Raw genomic sequence first — 20,848 nt, 5'->3', positions numbered from 1 at the left:
ATGGAGTGTTGTTGTGATGTCAGAACAGGCCAGCTCCATATATGGACCAAGGGCAGCTGGGGCCCTGTCCAGGGTCCGGGCAGAGGCCTTTTGTGGTGGTTCTGGACAACCGTGGATCCGACCGACTCGACACTGGGCACTGCACTCCCTGCGGTGGGGGTGTGGAACCTGTGTGTCGAATTTGAAGTCGGTGGGGGCCGGGGCGAACGGTTCTCGAGTTACGTGCATTACAGGCACAGCCGTAGCCTACACACGTACGGACTTACCATTGGGCTAGGGTGGGCTGCAGCCCGGGGGCCCCCGACTGTATATTTAGTATTATGGTTAATTAAAACATTAATTGAGTGCTTCTGCTCTGCTGTCTGCACTGCAGACAGTGACGCTGTGTTGTGGGGTAGCTGTGGAAACCCCTGGCAATGTCACTGTGCATGGCAGCCTGCCATGCACAGCGACTATAGTGTCTGCCTTTCTCTTTTGGGGGGCCTGGGTACCCCAAAATTACAGCGAAATTAAAACAAAATACGCCAATGTTTTTCTGCAGGGGGCCCCTGGAATTTTGTCTAGACTGGGGGCCCTTGGGGGAGGGTCAATCCTGCCCTACACACACACACACACACACACACACACACACACGCACGGAACTGAAGTAGAAATGTGGGTGACTGTGATGTGATGTGATGGAATGGAACTGAACAAATGACAAGAAGATGCTTCGCTTTGGGATGATGAGAGAGAGGGAGGCCTGCCCTCTAGGCTTCCTCGCTTTCTGTCTGTCTGGGAGGTGGGCGGAGCCGACACGGACGGTCATAGTAGGAGTGGTAACACCTGGGGCCTGTCATTGGTGCAGAGCGGTCAAACCATTCCTCTGCATTGTAGTACCGACCCCTTCCGTTCCTTTAACGTCCCCAGACTCACATCTCTCTCACTCACTCATTCAGCACTGCACTTCTGTCTCTCTGGAAGGGAACTAGACTCTAGTAGGGACCACTGTACCATCACCTTATCACCATGGGACTTGCAAGCGATCCGAACTACGCCAAACTCGAACAATGGTACAAAACCCACGCCGGGAATCTCAACATGAGAGCCATGTTTGATGCGGACAAGGAGAGGTTCAGCAAATTCAGGTAGGCGTGTGTTTGTTTCGTAACTGTCTGTCTGCATGAGCTGTCTCTACACACTGACAGAACGCAACAGTTCTTTAATGTCAGGTGATGATGAGATTCAATGTAACGCCATTTTTGCAGGACCAGAACTAAAGACTAAAACGCGTTCTTTACATTACACACTACTGTAACAGTGTACAGTACAGTACACTGTGGCTTTCTGTCTAATACTTGTATGAGTTTACAAGGTCATTGTTTCGAAGTGGCTTCATTTGACAACTTGATACACGTAAATTGGGACCTTTTGGTCGAGTTTTTGGGGGAATCTTCAGCTTCGACTTTATTACAAATCTTTCTCAAATGAGCTAAAGGCCTCATCATGTAGCGATGTTATTATAGCTGGCTAATGCTAGTATAGCGGCTATAGCTGCTGGCTGGCTGGCTTTCTGCCATGGCTAACCCTAACCCGCCACACAGGGCTGGTACGTTTCGCTTCGTGACCTCGGCGTGTGAGTCCTTTCCTCCACCACAACAGTTTAAAGTGCGTTTCGGTGTGCTTAGGAAGAGGACACATTTCTGTGTAGTGCTAACTGTAACCTGCTACGTGACAAATTTACGTTTTCTTTTTAAATGGATTAAAGTGTCAGTTTGACTGCAGCAGCGAAGGAAGGCGTTTCCTCCTCTTCTTCTGTTCTGTCACATGTGAATTAAAGCACAGCATGCTACGTGCAGCTCTGCACATCATCCATCCGATTCTGAGGGAGACCCAGTAATACTGGGCCAGTATGTTCCTGTATGTTCCCTCAGCACAGCATATGGGGCTAATTCTGAGGGACCATCCGACGAGTGAATTGATTTGAACAGTTTGTAGAATATACAGTTCAACGAAAGAAAGTACAGGTCAATACAAAATCTGCAATTAAAGAGGATAAAACCAGAAAAAGCACTATATATCTCAGGGCATTTAGGCCTACTTTACTTGACCATTTCATCTTGATAGTGATTTTTCTTTTATTGTTCACGAATTCCAATTTAGTTGAGCCGGTGTATCGGCCCATTCAGTGTCCATTCATTCGTCAGAATTGGATTTTCCACCTGCACGTTTATTCGTAGATTCCAATTCAACATCTGACCACCAGGGGAGGCATAATGTCACGATTTTGTCATTATCGATCCTATGATCGATCGCTACTTTATGGATCAATAAAGTAAAGTGCTATGGCAAGTTGGCAACTGCAGAGTCTGTGAACGGTTTTTCAGTATTTCTAAAAATGGAGCTGCCAGTCTGTATAAATGTATGTATGACTGACTTTACCATTCCCCCCCCCCCCCCCAGCTCTGACCTGCTCTCCTTTTTTTTTTCATTTTCATCATCACTTGCAAGCCACTAGCCATACCCAGTCTTTCATTTCAGCAAGCCACTGGTACCTGTAAACAAGGATCAGAATTGTCCCTGGTTTTATTATAGATAGATTTAGATATATATAGATTTATTGGCATTTTTTTTACAATAGTCAATTTAGAAAACGCCAATGTGGACTATACACAAAAAAGCTGAAGCTTGTTTCCATTGTTCTCCACCTTGTACAACAATACACAGCATACTGTACAAACAACCATGAAACAATAAAAAAAATACACATAGGACAAGAGCTACCCTAAAGGTGTGTATGTATAAGTATGCTGAATGTACGACAACGCTCTCATCATCTTATCTCTGACAGCACAACCCTTCAGACAGACGATGGAGAGATCCTGCTGGACTACTCCAAGAATCTCATCAACGAGGAAGTCATGACTCTGCTATTGTCCATGGTACCGTAAATCAATCCTCTTCCTCTGTAACAATAGCGTTTCCTCCTTTGTCTGTCTTTAGTACACAACAACCCAGACACACTGTGTGTGTGTGTGTGTGTGTGTGTGTGTGTGACACTGTGTGTGACACTGTGTGTGACAGTGTGTGCGCCAGTGTGTGCGCGTGACTGTATGGCGTTTAGGCTGCAGCTGTCAAACTTGATCAGCCTTAAGCTCATTCTGTCCGTAGTCAAAGAGCTTGTCAGCCTCTCAAAGCCTTCCCCTACATATGAAATGATGATGGTTGTCTTCATAATTCATATACCGCAGCTGTTTATCTGTAAGTAACCTGAGCTAATGTGTTAGGTTTCTGGTCTAGAGGGGTGGGTCGCGGCAGAGATTTGCGCATGCCCTGATTTGGATCTCACCGATCTGTCCGTCAGCCCCGGCCCCTCCTCTCCCTCCCCCAGTGCACTGCTACGCATCATTTGGAGCGACGCTCCAATCATTCTGGATAAAACCATAAAATGGTCCAATCTCATGGAATAAATGGATGATCAAATTTTGACGATAACTAACTGGGCCGTCGCCTTGCCCCTTCCTCCTCTTACTGGTGTGAAACCGGGTAGTAAAAACGGGGACAATGATCTTGAAACAAGGACATTGTGCTGAGGTGTTCTGCTATTAAACGCCTTACTTGGAGATTGTGGTCTAGTGTTACGCTAACATCTCTGAGAATGTGGTAACTCATTATCGCTCAAAATGAGGGGGAAAAAATCTTTTTTAAATGGAGCAACCTAAGATTGCTAAAGAAATAACTGCCCAAAGTGTTGCTACACACAGTGTTGCTGATCCTAATATCTACTGTATGGGCAATACATTGATTTTAGTAAGTAAATTGTGTCCCCGTTTGTTTGTTTTGTTTTTGTTCCCAGGCCAAGTCCAGAGGAGTCGAGGAGGCCAGAGAGAAGATGTTCTCAGGAGAAAAGATCAACTTCACAGAGGTACTGACTTGCTAACAGTATCTGAAAAGTTTCAACACCTTCTAGTGCATTTCCACATTGTGTGAAAGCTTTATGAAAGTGCACAATGTCCTAATTTTGGCTGTGGAGCAAATATTGCGTACTGTTATACGCCATAGTTATATGTCGTGGTTTATCAGTTTGACCGCCTCATGCACACAATGGTGCCTGCGGTGCACACTGGCTGGGGTTGCTGCTTGTTGCAGCACACGCTCTGTTTGGTCATTCAGGGGAACCGTCCTCTTTCACACAGGCTGATGCAAAGGTTACGTAACATCCTCCCAGTGAACAGTGACACAGCAATTTGTGCAGACTAGTAAAGATGCATTAAAAGATAATGCAGCCAAGGTTGGATAGTAGATTCAGGGCCCTATCTTGCACGCCGCCTTACCCCTTATCCCTAAAAAAAAATTGTTTTACTATTTTGAAAAAAACATTAAAAAAATTCAAATATCGAATCTACAAGCTCATGATGTGACGATCGGCTAGCTAGCTGAACTACTTTAAAATATTTTTATTAAGAATAGTAAAATGTGGCTAATAAGTTTAGGGATAAGGGGTAAGGCAAGATATTGCCCTCACTGTTTGTTTGTTTATTTGTGTGTGTGTGTGTGTGTGTAGGGTCGTGCTGTGCTCCACGTTGCCCTACGTAATCGCTCAAACACGCCAATCCATGTGGATGGCAAGGACGTCATGCCAGAGGTCAACGCGGTGCTCAACAAGATGAAGGGCTTTTGTCACGTGAGTATAGTATTACATTGTGCGTGTATACATGCAGTTTGTGTGTGTGTATACTGTACTTTAGTCTGTGCGTGTATACATGCAGTTTGTGTGCGTGTATAGACTTCAAATTGAACTCTTTTATTTGTGTGGTTTTGAAACCTTGTCATGTAGTCTCATAATGTAGTGTATTTTTTAAATGAGAGCAATGTTGTTGTAAATAAAAGACACTTTAACTTTGCCAATGTACTGCTGTGTTTCCTGCAGAGAGTACGTAGTGGAGAGTGGAAGGGCTTCAGTGGAAAGGCCATCACTGACGTGGTCAACATCGGTATCGGAGGCTCTGATCTGGTGAGAGTTCATTTCTACGTCCAGTATAATGTTTGCTATTCTTTTAATTGGAATTCTGAAAAGTCATATATAAAAAAACATTTTAATACTAGTAATTAGCTGAAATCCATAACATATCAATGTTCTGATATTAATCTGAGGGGCTGCATTAAGTGAAGGTGTCGCATGGGGCCGCCAGTTGCCCGTGTATGGTCTAGGATTAGGTTTTCAGACGGTATACCTTATTCCCTGCACGTATACTGTAGGCTATGTGCTCGTGCGTGGTCAATGGATGAAATGATTAGCAGATGGTAAAAACGTCTAAAACGTTTGGCATGTTGTTCATTGTTCAATGATCAGTGGTGTTTGAAGCACCCGAAAGTCTGCCGGAAGTACCTTTTTTGTTGTTTCGTGTTGGGAGAGGCATTTTGCGTCCTACGTCACAAAATCTCCATGAATTTTTCATTTTTGTCACTCCTTCCTCAGGGAGGAAATACAAAAAGTTATAAAATTCACCTGTATAACATATTAGATTATTTTATTTCCAATGCATCAGATCTAATCTACTTTCTACATGTCTCCATTCGTGAGACATGACCAATTACAGTGTGCCATTTGCGAGACATGACCAATTACAGTATGCCATTTTGTCAAAGTTGATCTCCTCCGGCGGCCCTCTGAAAATTCCCACAATGTTAAATGAAATTTGGCTTTCTGTCCTCGAGTTTATTTTGTTCACAGACGGACACGAGCTATTAAAAATGATACCCTGCTAGGCACGCATTTACTGTGTCACAGGGTATTAATGATTCAACCAGACGTCTGGAGAAAGACATATGATCCTGAGACTAAAAAAACAATACAATTGCATAATGACACCACGCATCAGGGCAAACAAAGGAGCCATTTTATGTCCTCCCTCGTGGGAAAAGGTCAGACATCACAATGCATTACCCGCCATGACGCAGCAGGAACATTGATTTTCGTTATGTGTGCACTCTGTGCTGTACAGGGTCCACTGATGGTGACAGAGGCTCTGAAACCCTACTCGGAAGGCGGACCCAATGTGTGGTTTGTGTCCAACATTGACGGCACGCACATGGCCAAGACCCTGGCTCAACTCAACGCAGAGACCACGCTGTTCATCATCGCTTCCAAGGTATGAATAATAAGCACAATGGATGGACCACTCACTGAGCCCCACCCAGAGCCATCTAATACAGGGGTTCTCAACGTTTTTGGCCGGGGACCCCCATAGATGCTTTGGCAGTGTCTCGGGACCCCCGCCCCCTCCCGACCCTCAATGCTACAATAACCTTAATAATAGAGACAATACAACATAAATAAATACTGAAACCAGATATAATCTTTTTTTTTTAATTAATTTTCGGGAGGAGACCCACGGGTTGAGAACCCCTGATCTAATAGAAGAGTTGCGATATTGAGGGGGCAGAAACCGAGCACTGTTCATGCAGCCTGAACTGAGACAAGCTGGAGTTGGAAATGCATTGTTTTCAACGAGGGCGGCTCAAATAAGAGCTACTGTATGTGTGCAACATGTGTGCAACTGTTTTAAAGCATTGTACAGTAACAACTAAAGTCTCTGTAATGATTATGTTGTACTATTACCACGAGTAAGACGCGCAAACGCGGGAAGCGAACGCAGCTCGTACATATTTGGGTTTTGGACGTATAGCTGCTTTGGGGACTCCTTATATGGTGCCCATATATGGAGCTGAGTGGACCTGGCGTCCTGGCCCCTTTTGTGCCCATATATGGAGCTGAGTGATTGCTGATGCAACACACTCCATATTTGGATAGCGGGACAGACACACGGACAGACAGACAGACAGACAGACAGACAGACACACAGACATGATCTGCTAGGTCTCATAGTAAGTGCTCACTGCTTCGTAACAAAACGATCTAAAATAAACCGATTTAAGATTATTAAAGGGACACTTTCCTGGGGGTCTTTATGTGGTTTTAGCTATTTTAGATTTTAGCAGTGAGCTCTGATGTCAATGTCATAGACTTACTTCCTGCACTACATGTTGTCTCAGTAAGACAGCCTTCACCCCTTTAAAGCTGGGCTGTTGCCTGAGTCCAATGCATTTCTGCCTACTTCCGGTCCAGGACTTGGCCCAGTTGGTTGTCCCCATTCTCGCCCCCACCCACTACACTCTGCCAGACTGAGGTCTGGCAAGCTGTGCTTCTTCTCACCCGTCGACATTAATATTATATTTGCCCATATAAATAATCGATCATTCCAGGAGCAAGAGCTTCCTATTCACTTCTAAATCGAGGTCGACGAGGCCTGCAGTAGGATATGCACTTTACAAAATGTGCAATGACATTATTGAAATAAACAAAAAATACAGAGAATGTCGGAGAGAGGAAGCATATCCAATTCAATCAACTTTATAGTAGTTGTTAATAAATGGACGAACAAATGAATGATTTAATATACTTTTAACGTGCAGAATCCAAAACGGGCAGCGCTGTGACTCCGAATTTCTGGTGTGTTGAACTTGGTCTTTAGAAGCTACTGTCGTCTCCATAACAACGCATACATTGCTATCAAAACCTTAACAGCCTCTAATCGTGATTCAATCAGGATACATGACAAGGAACCATCAGGGTCATCAGCATCAGATCACTGCAGATTTGTACATTTGTTTGTTTTATATGACTTGCACCTCCTTGTTACGATTACGGTGATTAATCAGTTGCAGTTTAAGTGCAGATGGCCAGCTTAGACGACCAATGTTGGGGTGGGATTTAGCGAAGGGTCCATTGTTGCCATCTTTCATACATGAATTTGCCTGACTGATACTGGACCACGTATACGTTCAAATGTTTTGCAATGAATCCTAAAATGTTGTCCACCACATGCAGTTTATTAAACCATATTGTCCAATATTACTTTACTATTAGAAATTGTTTTATTTATCGTTATTTATAAAGGATCCCTATAGTCTTTTTGGCATTATGTTCTGTAAAACAATGTCACATTGGTCCGTATTTGACCACATTATATGCCGATTATGATATACCTGTGTTTATGTCGATATAATCTGACGGATGTATCGCTCAGGATCTAGTTATTACGGTTGTGATTGACTTGACTGTCATTGACATGGACATGGACATAAACAGTTTGTGGGTGGTATCAACACAGAACAGCTGTTTATTCTCCCTGTCCTCAGTGATACTGAGGCACAGCATTAAGTGTTCATTAACTGTTTGTGTTATCAACCTTTTTTAGACATTCACCACCCAAGAGACCATCACCAACGGTGAGTCTGCCAGGGATTGGTTCCTCCAGACGGCCAAAGACGTGAGTTAATTGTTCTGAATACTGAATGTTCAACCACGTTGAGGAGTTGATACATGCACGTATCCAGTGTTAATTTTGACGACTAATACTATGGCGAAAAACGTACACTAACAAAAACTAAATGAAACTTAAGCTATGATGACTAAGACAAAATATATTGACACTTTCGTCAACGAAAGGGACTATAGTGGACAAGAGATCCAGTATAAGTAATTTTACTAATTTTACACTTGGTTGCATGCTGAAAATACCCGATCTACAAGCTCAACGCGGCGCGCTGTGTAACATCAGTCATTACCACGGCATCGAGGCCTGCCAAAATACATTTTAGTCTACCAGAATCAACTGTAGATTTAGTCGACTAAAATCTTATATTTTGTCGACTAACACTAAAACATTGCCGGTGACTAAAATTTGACTAAAACTAAATTAAAACTATTCAAGAGACTATGACTGAAATCACAATTTGCTGTCAAAATCAACACTGCACTGCACAAATGTCACATGTTCTCATCATTGTTGTTCTGAATACCCATGAGGCCACAGGGTTTTCTCTACCGTGGTACGAGAAGATGGATTTGATAAGTGCATTAAAAATAAATATAAGACAAGTGTCACATCATACCCATGTCTGTGTCATCCGCTTTATGCATGTTCCTCTCTCTCTCTCTCTCTCTCTGTTACAGAAATCTGCAGTCGCCAAGCATTTTGTAGCACTGTCCACCAACGCAGTAAGTTTCCCCATTTCCAAATGACACTGGTCCTCTGTATCAACATGCTTTGCCATGCCGGATAATTAATTTAACCCTTTCGTGATATTTTACTTTGATCTCCTCTCCTCTTTCTTCTAGCCCAAAGTGAAGGACTTTGGCATTGATACAGAAAACATGTTTGAGTTCTGGGATGTAAGTATTCACCGTTACTGTATTGCTTTTATATAATAATCAAAAAATCAACAGACTTTCTTTTGTCAATGGTATAAAGACCATGCACGTTATGTGATGATGATGCCACGAGGCAAATATTAACAGAAATGTGGATAAATGCCTGTATGAAAATTATTTGTAATGTAAATGGCCCTTTTACCCCCTTTTTTTGAAAAACAATCTGCACTTTTTTTTGTTTTGCATTCTTTGCATGGCTCTGGTAATATAAGGGCCCTGAAGAGCGACTGTAGCATGCATAGCATCAGACCCGAGCCAGGTCAAGTTTTTATGTCGTTTAAGTTTGCAATACGTTTCCTAAACTGTCTTTTGCTGGATTGTTCAGTGGCAACTATAAGTTGAACATACCAAGCCATTATCTATGAACTAATTATTATATTAATTATAAGATTTTTACCCAGATCAGAACGAAACAATTACAAGATGCCACGAAAGGATTTCAGGTCGGCATCCGCCGGCCTGCGAAATCATGAACAATCCTCGACGACATCAAAAATTGTCCTGACATTTTTGATGAATTGTGGCCTTTGTCTGAGAAACTGGGTCATGTCTGTGTGTTGCTCTGATTGGTTTGGTGACCGTTATGTCATGTTTGCATATTTCAGTGGGTCGGAGGCCGCTACTCACTGTGGTCAGCTATTGGCATGTCCATTGCACTGCACATAGGTATGTCTGCTGGAACTGCTCATACATTTACTGTATGGCAGTAAACAAGAGGTTGTTAACCATGTTATAACTGTTATGTATGTGAATATGCTTTTTGTTATGCTCATTACCGAAACGTGTAATTGTGCATCAAATTTCCCTGCTCATCTTGGAAGTATTTAAACTGTGTTTTAAGTATTGTCAAAATGTTCCTCTGTGTTTCCACTCTTGTCCTGTAGGATTCGATAACTTTGAGCAGCTTCTTGCTGGCGCACACTGGATGGTAGGCACACTTTTCTTCCTCACTTCCCTCCCCGTAGGCGTTATTCAGTATTGTTCTGGCAACCGAGGGCAACTGGTGTCAGACTCGGATCATATTACTTCCACTGAATTTGATTCCTTTTGAAATGACTAATTCTTGCGTACTCTTATTATTTTGATATCAAAGTTGCCCTGAGGGAGGCTGCTTTGAAAACATATCTGCCAGTACAGTACATCCAGCTGGCTATAGTTCAGACACTGTAGGTTTGGGTTTTGCAGTCATCCAGTTAACTACACTGGCCTTGGCACAGTCCAAAGAATGAGATAAACAGAACCAGGCTAGGACAACTAGAAGTCAGTCACAACTAGTTCTTTCAGTACATGGGCAAGACTGGATTTGTCTAAAAGATCGAGCGTTGCTTTGGGCCACTAATGAGGCCTTTTGCGTTATAGTTAGTTTACCGTTGTTTTCTAAATCCCACCTCCAGGACAATCATTTCCGCAACACGCCTCTGGAGCAGAACGTGCCGGTGCTTCTGGCCGTGCTGGGAGTCTGGTACATCAACTTCTTCCAAGCCGAGACCCACGCCATGCTGCCCTACGACCAGTACATGCACCGCTTCGCTGCCTACTTCCAGCAGGTTGGTTTGGTTTTCGTATGTAGAGCAAGCACAGTTCGAGGAAAGCACGGGTCAATGCAAAGTTCGCCTCGGAGACCGCGGGCGTTTTGTTAATACAGGGTCTGCTAAGAGGACTTAAATACCCAGAGGAAGCACAATGGCTTGTTTACATAGTGGTCAGTAGTTACGCAGAACAAAAAGGATAGAGAGAGGGTAGAGCTGGCAGACCGAGGTAAACGCGGGAAGCGAACGCAGCTCGTACATATTTGGGGTTTTTTAAGATTTATTTTTAAGTTATTACTTTTTTAAGTTATTTTTTTTCAGTATGTCATAATCACTTTATTCAATATATACCGACTGCCAAATGAATATACACACAATAATTACACTGGGCGGTAGTGGCAGGACAAAAATGTAATGAGCAGCAGGACGACAACATGGACAAGCAACTTCCTTCAAGAAGAGCAAATCCGCATCCGCCTTTCTCTATTGGTCCTTTACCATCTGTCCATGAAGCAGGTAAGGTGACCTGAAATCATGCTGGCAGTTGGAGTATCCCATGCCCAGTCCCATTCCTGAGCCCAGTGCCACAGGCCATGTGCGTCGTTTGAAGAAAAGCACAGAGAAGACGATGCCAACACCAACGCCAGTTGCCGTTTTCACCACTGTATCAGCAAGACACCGGTCCCATTTTTTCCCGTGCTCCACTGCTGCCATGTTTTCAGTTGTCAGGATCCAGGAAACGCCAAGTTAAGTTATTTTTAAGTTAAGTTTTTAACTTAGCCATAACCATATAAGGAGTCCCCAAAGCAGCTATACGTCCAAATATGGAGTGTCACTCAGCTCCATATATGGGCACAAAGGGGGGACACACAGACACACGCACGCACGGACAGACATGATATGCTAGGTCTCGTCATAGTAAGTAGCTATACGTCCAAATATGGAGTGTCACTCAGCTCCATATATGGGCACAAAGGGGGGACACACAGACACACGCACGCATGGACAGACATGATCTGCTAGGTCTCATAGTAAGTGCTCACTGGTTCGCAAAAAAGACAGGAGATGGGGACATAACATCTGTTGGGACAGCAGGGGACAGGTTATATGTACTGAGTGGTCTGCTACCTGTTTTAAATTATTCCTTTTTAAAGTACTCTTGAGATTATTGTGTGTGTATGAGGACCACACAAGTGGGGAATGCATGTCCCACCCGGTTGGTTATGCAATACCTGTCGTACCCATGTTTATCTGTATCCCTTTTTATGCCCATATTTGGAGATTTTTGTACTGTCTGTTTGTGTCTGTCGTCTATGACATCAGTGCTATGACATCAGGGTATTCCGGGATTTTCAGATTTTATTCATAATTTTTAGAAGTCTGTTTTTTTTTTTATTGAGAAGAAATATACAAACCATACGAGCTTGTGATATTCAATTTTATTAAAGTGTCAAATCACATAAAGTTGTCTCAAGACACTTTACATGTAGAGCAGAGAACCGACAGAGATCCCACCCTGAGCAAGCTATTAGGGACTTTAAGAAACGACGGTTTTCAGTACTGCTCTGCTAGGCGGAAGTACGGCGGCTATGACGCCATCGCCATAGCTGTCAAAATCGCTAAGCAAACAGCCGTCGGAGATTGACATTGACATTGGTATGCAGCGTGTGTCAAACATAAACCCTTTTTTTTTTTTTTTTTTTTTAAACACCACGTCGCACGTCAGCTAACTTGCCTATTGCTTAATTCTTACATGCGCTGGACATGATCAGCAGTGGAAAGAGCACATTACACAGCATAAGAGAGGTGATGGAGCAATCGGTGTAAATGTATGACGCCTATCATTTCAATAAACATAGTTATGACATGGCGTTGTAGACGCTACATGTAAGTGTAGGTTCTGCCGTAGTAGAAAGGGCTGCGACGTCAAGCCGGTTTATGTATCGAGCACTGATCCATTTCCGGTTGCCGGAGCAGACTGCCATAGCCGTCGTTGCTTAAAGTCCCTACTATTGCTACAGTGGTACGAAAAGTAAGTGGTAAGATAATATAATATGGCATAAGAGTGATAAATAAGAGTGATAAATTACAGAGTAGTGGTATAATGTAATATGGTAGCAGTCCATGGTCGTGCTCTGTGAAGAGGCCAGGTCTCTGTGGAGGCTCCGTGAAGGCTCCTGATATCGCCATGCAATGTCACTTACTGTATCTAAACCTCGCTGGTGTCGCTGATATGCGCTGTCAGCGTGCCAGAATAGTCTCCATATATGGACATACCTTTCCATGGTTTGGTCCAAGGCAATTTTAATATACAGTATAAGATAATACAGTGTGTGTGTGTGTGTATACATCCTGCCTGTTGATTATTTAAATGCACAGATTTTATATATAAAACGTTTTGAAAATTAAAAAAGGAGCCAGCCAAAAGGAGTCTTCTTTCCAAAGCTTGACAAATATATACAGTATTAGTATATATTAGTCCAGGAACAAAAGTTTTAGTTTGACTGTAAGTGCTATAGGCCCCCTGGCGCGTTGGTCTGGTGTCCATCAGGGAAGCCTGGCTGCTGTCAGGATGGCAGAGATAGAGAAGCTGTGCTGTGTCTGATTGTGACTGTGATCTTCTGTCTGTGGTCCACGCCATGCAGGGAGACATGGAGTCCAACGGAAAGTATATCAGCAAAAGTGGCACCCGTGTCAACTATCACACTGGACCCATCGTCTGGGGAGAGCCAGGGACCAATGGACAGCATGCCTTCTATCAGCTCATTCATCAAGGTACTGATACTGTAACATTAACATACACACACACACACACACACACACTGTCTCGTACTCCTACGATGCATAGTTTGCAATAAGCAACAGAATTCTTATTTTAATTCATGTAGACATGAATGTGGTGAAAGTGAATTATAGTAGGGAAGGAAGCCCATTTCTGCCACCAAGAATAAAAAGGCCTGAATTAATTGAGGGTTTTTTTTTAACCCCCATCCCTCTCTCTCACACACAGTCACACACACACACAGGGATGAGTCTGATTTGTAGGATGCGTGTCTCCATTTTTGCAAAGCTGTGTCTCACCCTCCAAGACAGAGGGTGAACAAATAATTATACATTTCCGTGCGCCTTCTCTTTCTTTTTTACTGGCCAGGATATCTGGATGGAATTATATTTTCTGGTCTTTGTCATTTTTAAAAAATTGCTTAAGCCGGTAATTACTGTACCAAAGGTTGCCTACAGCGACCTCTGGTGTGTGTGTGTGTGTGTGTGTGGTGTGCATGTGGCCTGTGTGTATGCATGACGCCTAGGCTTGAATTATTGTCTCTGTCGGGCCATAGCAGACGCTAGTCCGTCCAGTTAAATTAGTTAATTATTAAATTTTGTTCTGGCCCAGCAATGCATCTAATGGCTAAAGGCCTATTCATACTCTAGTTCTAGTTGATAAGGTGACCACCGAAATGGTGGTCGCCTTATCACCTAAAACTGCAGTATGAATAGGCCTTTAGAATTGGCCCGAGGTAACAAGCTTACCGGTACTTGCTTGCCGTCCACTGCTGTAAATTCCTGAGGACCTTCATGAATGTCCGTTCCCCTCATGCGTTATCTTTGACCAGTTCTCCTCTCTGTGTTATCCAACCTTATGCGTTTATCTTTGACTAGTTCTCCTCTCTCTGTTATCCAACCTAATGCGTTTATCTTTGACCAGTTCTCCTCTTTGTGTTATCCAACCAGGCACCAGAATGATTCCTGCTGACTTCCTCATTCCTGCCCAATCACAGAACCCAATCAGGAACAACCTTCATCACAGGGTAATTTTGCATTCGATAGATCGTGCTGTGTTGTTAGCACAACACTGGATCGTCCTTCTTAGATCGTCGACATAATAATCCATTCTATCCGTTTCTTTCAATCGCCTCTATCTCCTATTCCTTGTCCCAGATGGCATTTTGGTCAAAACAGCGTTTCTTTGACGGCACAGAGCCGGTGATGTGGAGCTCTCCAGAGCTCCGGTTTGGATTCACATTGTAAACGAGGCGTGTCTCGGCTCCGTTGAGCATCCTAGGATAATCTACTTCCTTTAGACTGGAACTGTGGCTTTTCAAAATAAGAGCTCGACTGGAAAAAATGCTGGCGTGAATTGGATCCTAATTTTAAAAAAAATGCTAGTGCTGAAACTGTCTATTTCTCAATGGTTAGAAGAAGAACTCAAGACTCCGATTCCACTTTAGCTAATGATAGCACTAGCTAATGATGGCGCTAACGGTCTGTCCTGATTCTGTGTTGTTCAGATCCTGGCGGCCAACTTTCTGGCCCAGACAGAAGCGCTGATGAAGGGGAAGACTTCAGACGAGGCCCGCAAAGAACTGGAGTCCAGCGGCATGGGAGGGCCGGCCCTGGAGAACCTGCTGCCTCATAAAGTAAGTGCACTGATCTCTTCACTCACACCTTAATCGAAAAGGGGTTTTCCCCCACCCCACCCCACAGGTTGAACAGTGAAACAGATACAAAATTACAATACATCAAAAACAATCATAATAATAATAATAACTAAAGCAAGACAGGTACTTTACCATTGGAAAAATAACAGTCATCAGAGATGTTGGCATGATTTAAGTTTTTCTAATGCTGTGGATAAGAAAATGTCAAGTGTGTTTTTTTTGTGCCCCATTGGATGGAGCTATAGAGGGTTCCAGAGAGATCATGTCCATTAATGACAGGATCCATTGTGAGACCTCAAGTTTATGGGGAGGTTTCCATCTTAGGACGAGCAGTTTTATTGCAGCTGTCAGCCCTATAAGAGCAGGTGTCTTCTACGTGGCATTGTCAATGTCAACCCAATCGCTGAATCGTCATTCAACAAGAAAATATTGGGCAAGAGGGGAATTCTAGTTCCCATTACCTCAGATAGTACTTCTGAAACTCTAGTCTAGACCAAAAACCATTGACATCTGGACACTCCCACATCATGTGCATGTACGTCCCCAGTTTGTTATTGTTGCATAGGGTGCAAATGGGTGTCGTACTAACCTCGCCTCACCAGGCTTTCTTCCACCACCTCGGAGGAAAGCCTGGTCTCTGTTTCAAAAGTCCGTATGATCCTGTCTGGAGCGGATAATATCGTTACGTCATGTTGTAGTATTGTTTTGTAGTCGACAGGCAGGAACAACAGGCGGCAACTTTATTGAGGGCTTTATACAAGAGCTTTTATTGAGTAAAATAAATGAAATAAAAGCTCTCGTCGGCCATCAAACACAAATGTTCGGTGAAACCATGTGACTCCCATTGGAAATGCATTGTGACTAAACATTTAGACAATGTTTAGACACACAGGACAGTGAGTGAGGCCATAGATCCGTTAGTCAGTTGTTTGTCCAGTCCTGTAAGAAGGAATCTTGTATTTATCATGAACTGTAGTGTGCCAGTTCTGGGCATGTCATAATGGGCAAACATTCAGGGGAAATGGCATGTATAAGCTGAAGTTGTGAGCTTGTAGATCAATGTTGATAATTGGTGTTGAGGGAGGGGGGAAAGGAGCTCGGGGACGAAAAGGTTCATGTTTTAGGTTGTGACATTACATTTTTTGATTTGCTGCTTTCTTTCGTTGTAGCTATTTTTGACAGGGGGGCTGGGGCATTCGAACAAGTGACTAAATATGTGACCAGATTTGACTGAGAGACTGCCATTGTGCAAATTACAGCTTTTCACCAGAGGAGATTGATTTTTAATTGGTTAATAGCACAGGCAGACTCCTCACATAATAGAGCATGTCTGAAATAAGTGTCGGAGCCTAAATCGACATGAAATAAATGCCAAAACATGTAGCTAGGTGTAATGTTAGAGACCACAGAAGTGAACCTTTCAAGCCTGTTTTATCAACTCGCTGTTTTCTGCAAGACATTACTCTATAAGCCATATCTCCGAAACTGGTGGGTCAAACTGAACAACCAATATGTCAATTTGAAAGCCCTGCTTTTATATGACATGAAAAAAACGAAAATTCAAAAGAAATTCAATGGCTGTGTTGTAGACTCAATTTGTCAGTTTGTCACCTCCTCCTTCACATTCAATAGATCCCATGATAATTTGTGACTAGATGTAATTTCCTGGGGTCTAGTAGGATTATACTAAAGAACAAAGAAATGGCAGTGTAAAAAATAAATAAATAGCCACATATTTAGACACTTGTTCGCATGCCCCCCTGTCAAAACTTCTAACAAACCTAGTAAAACATGAACCTTTGTTAAAATAAATAAAAACTATGTTGTCCTTTAAGCTTGCGAGACTCCATCCCAAAGGACATTAACTTGTCTTCTTATTTGTACCTCACTGTAAATTGTCTGTAACTGCATAATTATGCTCTATCCCAATTGTGAATTAATTATTATTATAAATTTTGTTTTTATCCCTGTCCAACATTAGGTGTTCCAAGGAAACAAACCAAGCAACTCTTTTGTTTTCACGAAACTGAGTCCCTTTATGCTTGGAGCTCTTGTCGGTAAGTAAAGGGTGTTGGCATGGACTGCCCTTGTTTTGCCCCAGTGGCATCTTTGGTTAGCGGGAAGGACTTGGATGTAATGATGGAGGAAGTAAGCTAGCGTTTCTGGCTGCCATTTGTAACTAAGCTAGTGTTTCTGCTGTTAGGAAGTAAGCTAGTGTTTCTGCTGTTAGCAAGTAGGCTAGTGTTTCTGCTGTAAGGAAGTAAACCTGTGTTTAGTTAGTGATACTGTGTCTGAGGCAGTAGAGGAGGCTGAACAAACAGTCAAAAAGGACACGCACATCTATACCTATCTAGGCTGGGCGCTGGATCAAAATAAAGTCATGAAGAAATGAAAGATCCACACACCAATTAAGGCTCCCAAAATATCTTTACTTTTAATGGTTAACGTTTCGGGCCGCAGCCCTTCCTCAGACCTACAGGACAGGAAGGGCTGCGGCCCGAAACGTTACCATTAAAAGTAGAGATATTTTGGGAGCCTTAATTGGTGTGTGGATTTTTCATTTCTTCTTTCTCACTGTGCTTGAGGCACCCTGAACTATGACGAGGGGATGATACTGGAACCAGTACATCATCTGGTGAGACATAAGTCAGCCAATGAGCTCTGGGCTAAATGTTTTTAGGTTGTCAACCCAAAGGAACCTCTCTAGACTGATAATAGTATATCCGTAAGGTAAAGGTGGTTGCACACTGGACACGTTTTTTTCGGAAAACCTGATGGAGAAACGCAGCTAAAAATCAGTAAAACGCGCTGTGTGTGCAGGGACCTTTATAGTATCTGGACCCTACCACTTATGCCTTGATGATTATGAACTTTTTTCATTTTTTTTCACAGAAGCATTATTTAAATACTGGAGTTGAAAAATAATAAATGGTGGCATTAACAGCTTCTCTTAATAAACCCCACAAGTATAACATACATACAAGAGTAAATACATTGAATGTTCACCCCAAAGAAAAAGGACAACAGAAAACAAGACAAACAAACCTTAAATACAGGATCAGTAAAAGTTGAAAAATAAAAAATAAAACAGACAAAACAACAGTACACAACATCCTATAAACAATCATAAGTACATGATACATCCATAATCCGCATTACATCACAGCAATCCAATCACGGTATTAGGCTACTTTTAAATCAAAAGTGCAGCAGACCTCACACATCCTCAAGCAGAGACGGATTCAAATTCTGAATTAATTGAAAGAATGGACCCCATATCCAAACGGAATAACCATTTAAGGAGAGTCTAATCTTCTCCAGATTTACACAGTACAAGGTGTCCCTAATCCAGTGAGTGTGAGAAGGTGAAGTGGGCGATTTCCAGTTGATCAAGATTAGTCTCCTAGCTAACAGAGTGACAAAGGCCAAAACATCCCTCTCTGGTTTAGAGAGTGACGGTACTGAGGGAAAAACACGAAACAGAGCCCCCAAAGGTGTGGGCTCCACTCTTTGCCCGACTATCGTTGATAAGGAATTAAAGATATCAGTCCAATATTTGTGTAGAGAAGGGCAGAGCCAGAATGTATGGATGAGGTCTGCAGGAGCTTGCCTGCATTTTTTTTTAATTCATAAAAAAAGACAATTTATTTTTCTAAAACATTTTAAAATGTTAAATAGCCAATATACTTCGACAAGTTGTGAGCTTGTAGATTGGGTAAGGCTAGACAGGGCCCCTCTGTGTTTTATGCTTCCACTCTGATTTGGATCATGTCCTGTGTTTTACAGCCATGTATGAGCACAAAATCTTCGTGCAAGGTGTCATGTGGGACATCAACAGCTATGACCAGTGGGGGTAAGTGAAAAAATCCTGCCATGTAAATTATATACAAAACCACATACTTTTATAAATCTTAGGTAAACTTGTAATTAGAGATGTCCCAATACTGTATCGTAAAATGATTGGATCGGCCTTTATTTGGTCATATCGGTATCGGCAAATATGCCAGTCTAACCACAGATCCGGCACAGGGGTAAGCCGTTGACACTATGGCAGGTAAAGAAAATGTTGAATATATATATATTAAATAAATAAAATTGTGCTAGATAGCTATAAAAATCATTCCCGGTCGGTGGACTTCAAAATAAGATCTTTTTTATTTTTGTATAATAAATATTATTCTCTGGTATCGGCAAACACCGAAATTATGGGATTACAAGTTGTAAGACTTTTGAGGGCCTCTCATGAAATTAGACCTACTGTAACACTGAATGACGCAAAACGTTTGACAAAGTCCTTGCCTTTCCTTCCCATAGGGTGGAGCTAGGCAAGCAGCTGGCCAAGCAGATCGAACCCGAGCTGAAAGGCGACTCGGAGGTCACCTCCCACGACTCCTCCACCAACGGGCTCATCAGCTTCCTGAAGAAAAACTTTGCCTGAATAACCTCCACTCTGCTCCCAGCTTCAGTTTGTAACCCAACGCCATTGGCTGAATAATTTAAGTGTTGTCCTCTCATTGGCTAAATTAATTCACTATATGTAGTCCCTGGCCCACCATAGCTGTTTGACCCTGGCCGCCAGGGTGAGCACTTTACGTTCGCCATCGCCAGTATGTTTAATTTGAGTGATGTGTACATTGTGAGACTTGACTGTATATGTTGATATGTTTAACCTTTTTTTAAAAGGGAATCTTCTGGTTGCTTTTTGAGGGGAAGAAATCCAATCTCTCATTTAATGTGCAGCTTTTTGAGGGAAAGAAACCCACTCTCCCATTAAATGTGCCCCCCACATAGTCAGCACTGAGTTGCAAAATAAATGTTCCATTTGTCACTTTATGCACTTGTATTTGTGTGCTTTGGTGGGTATACAACACATGCCATGTGGTGGATAATTATTCCTGTCCTCAAAGGTTAAAATGTTTATATTCTATATTAAGTTATAAATCGATATAATTAGAGTGTTGGTAATAACAAACCCATCTCTACAACTCTCTGGTGGGTTGCATTTTCAGCAGCACAACACATCACTCTTCATGGGCTCTAGACTGTAAGGCTAATAGGCTATGAAGCAATATAGAACTGGGCATAACGGATAAGGGATCTGTCAATGTCGTATGGCATCACTGGCATGGTGATTGGTTTATTGGTAGCATGTGACATGTAACACTAGGGGGTTTTCATGATTCTGAATCCATTCCAAGTATTAGTTTTGCACAAAAAACACTCCTTGGGCTAGAAACGGCCATAGACGTCATGACATGTGATGAGGTCAGCACAAATGTGATGAGGTCAGCACATTTTGGTTAAGTGCCGATTAAGAAGAGACACTCCATTCCCTCTCCTGGCCTATCCACACTTTTCCTGGGCTGTGTGTGCTCCAGTTCCTGTCGATTTGATCCAATGAAACTGGTCAGATGACCAATGAATCAACAGGAACTGGAGCACACACAGCCCAGGAAAGGTGTGATGAGCCTAGAATTATATTCCTTCCACGGTTAGGACAGGTCTCTGACCTGATCTGATCGGATTAACAAAAGGGAATATATATTAAGGGACACGCCATTCCCTCTCCTGGCCTATAAGTCAATGATTATATTCCATCCTTCCTTAGTATTAGGAAAGTTTGA

General features: G+C 42.6%; 2 protein-coding genes across 2 annotated transcripts; one reads left to right on the top strand and one right to left on the bottom strand.

Annotated features, from left to right (window-relative positions):
• The first annotated feature begins 900 nt into the window (after positions 1–900).
• On the top strand, positions 901–20,057 carry gpia (glucose-6-phosphate isomerase a). The gene is made up of 18 exons (XM_080761505.1): positions 901–1,127; positions 2,831–2,921; positions 3,836–3,904; positions 4,544–4,663; positions 4,910–4,993; positions 5,985–6,131; positions 8,241–8,312; positions 8,999–9,043; positions 9,164–9,217; positions 9,862–9,922; positions 10,141–10,184; positions 10,651–10,803; positions 13,431–13,560; positions 14,518–14,594; positions 15,075–15,203; positions 17,206–17,281; positions 19,011–19,077; positions 19,539–20,057. The coding sequence occupies exons 1-18, from the start codon at positions 1,009–1,011 to the stop codon at positions 19,660–19,662; spliced, it is 1,662 nt and encodes a 553-aa protein (XP_080617631.1). The 5' UTR covers positions 901–1,008; the 3' UTR covers positions 19,663–20,057.
• LOC308313626 (MICOS complex subunit MIC10-like) lies at positions 11,107–11,542 on the bottom strand. The gene has a single exon (XM_080760848.1). The coding sequence runs from the start codon at positions 11,497–11,499 to the stop codon at positions 11,269–11,271; it is 231 nt and encodes a 76-aa protein (XP_080616974.1). The 5' UTR covers positions 11,500–11,542; the 3' UTR covers positions 11,107–11,268.
• Positions 20,058–20,848: the final 791 nt, after the last annotated feature.

Source organism: Protomyctophum bolini, assembly GCF_963924005.1.
Source record: "Protomyctophum bolini genome assembly, chromosome: 4".
NCBI classification, from domain to species: Eukaryota; Metazoa; Chordata; class Actinopteri; order Myctophiformes; family Myctophidae; genus Protomyctophum; species Protomyctophum bolini.
Note: the sequence above shows the minus strand (reverse complement) of the source record. Positions and strands in the feature narration are given on the sequence as shown.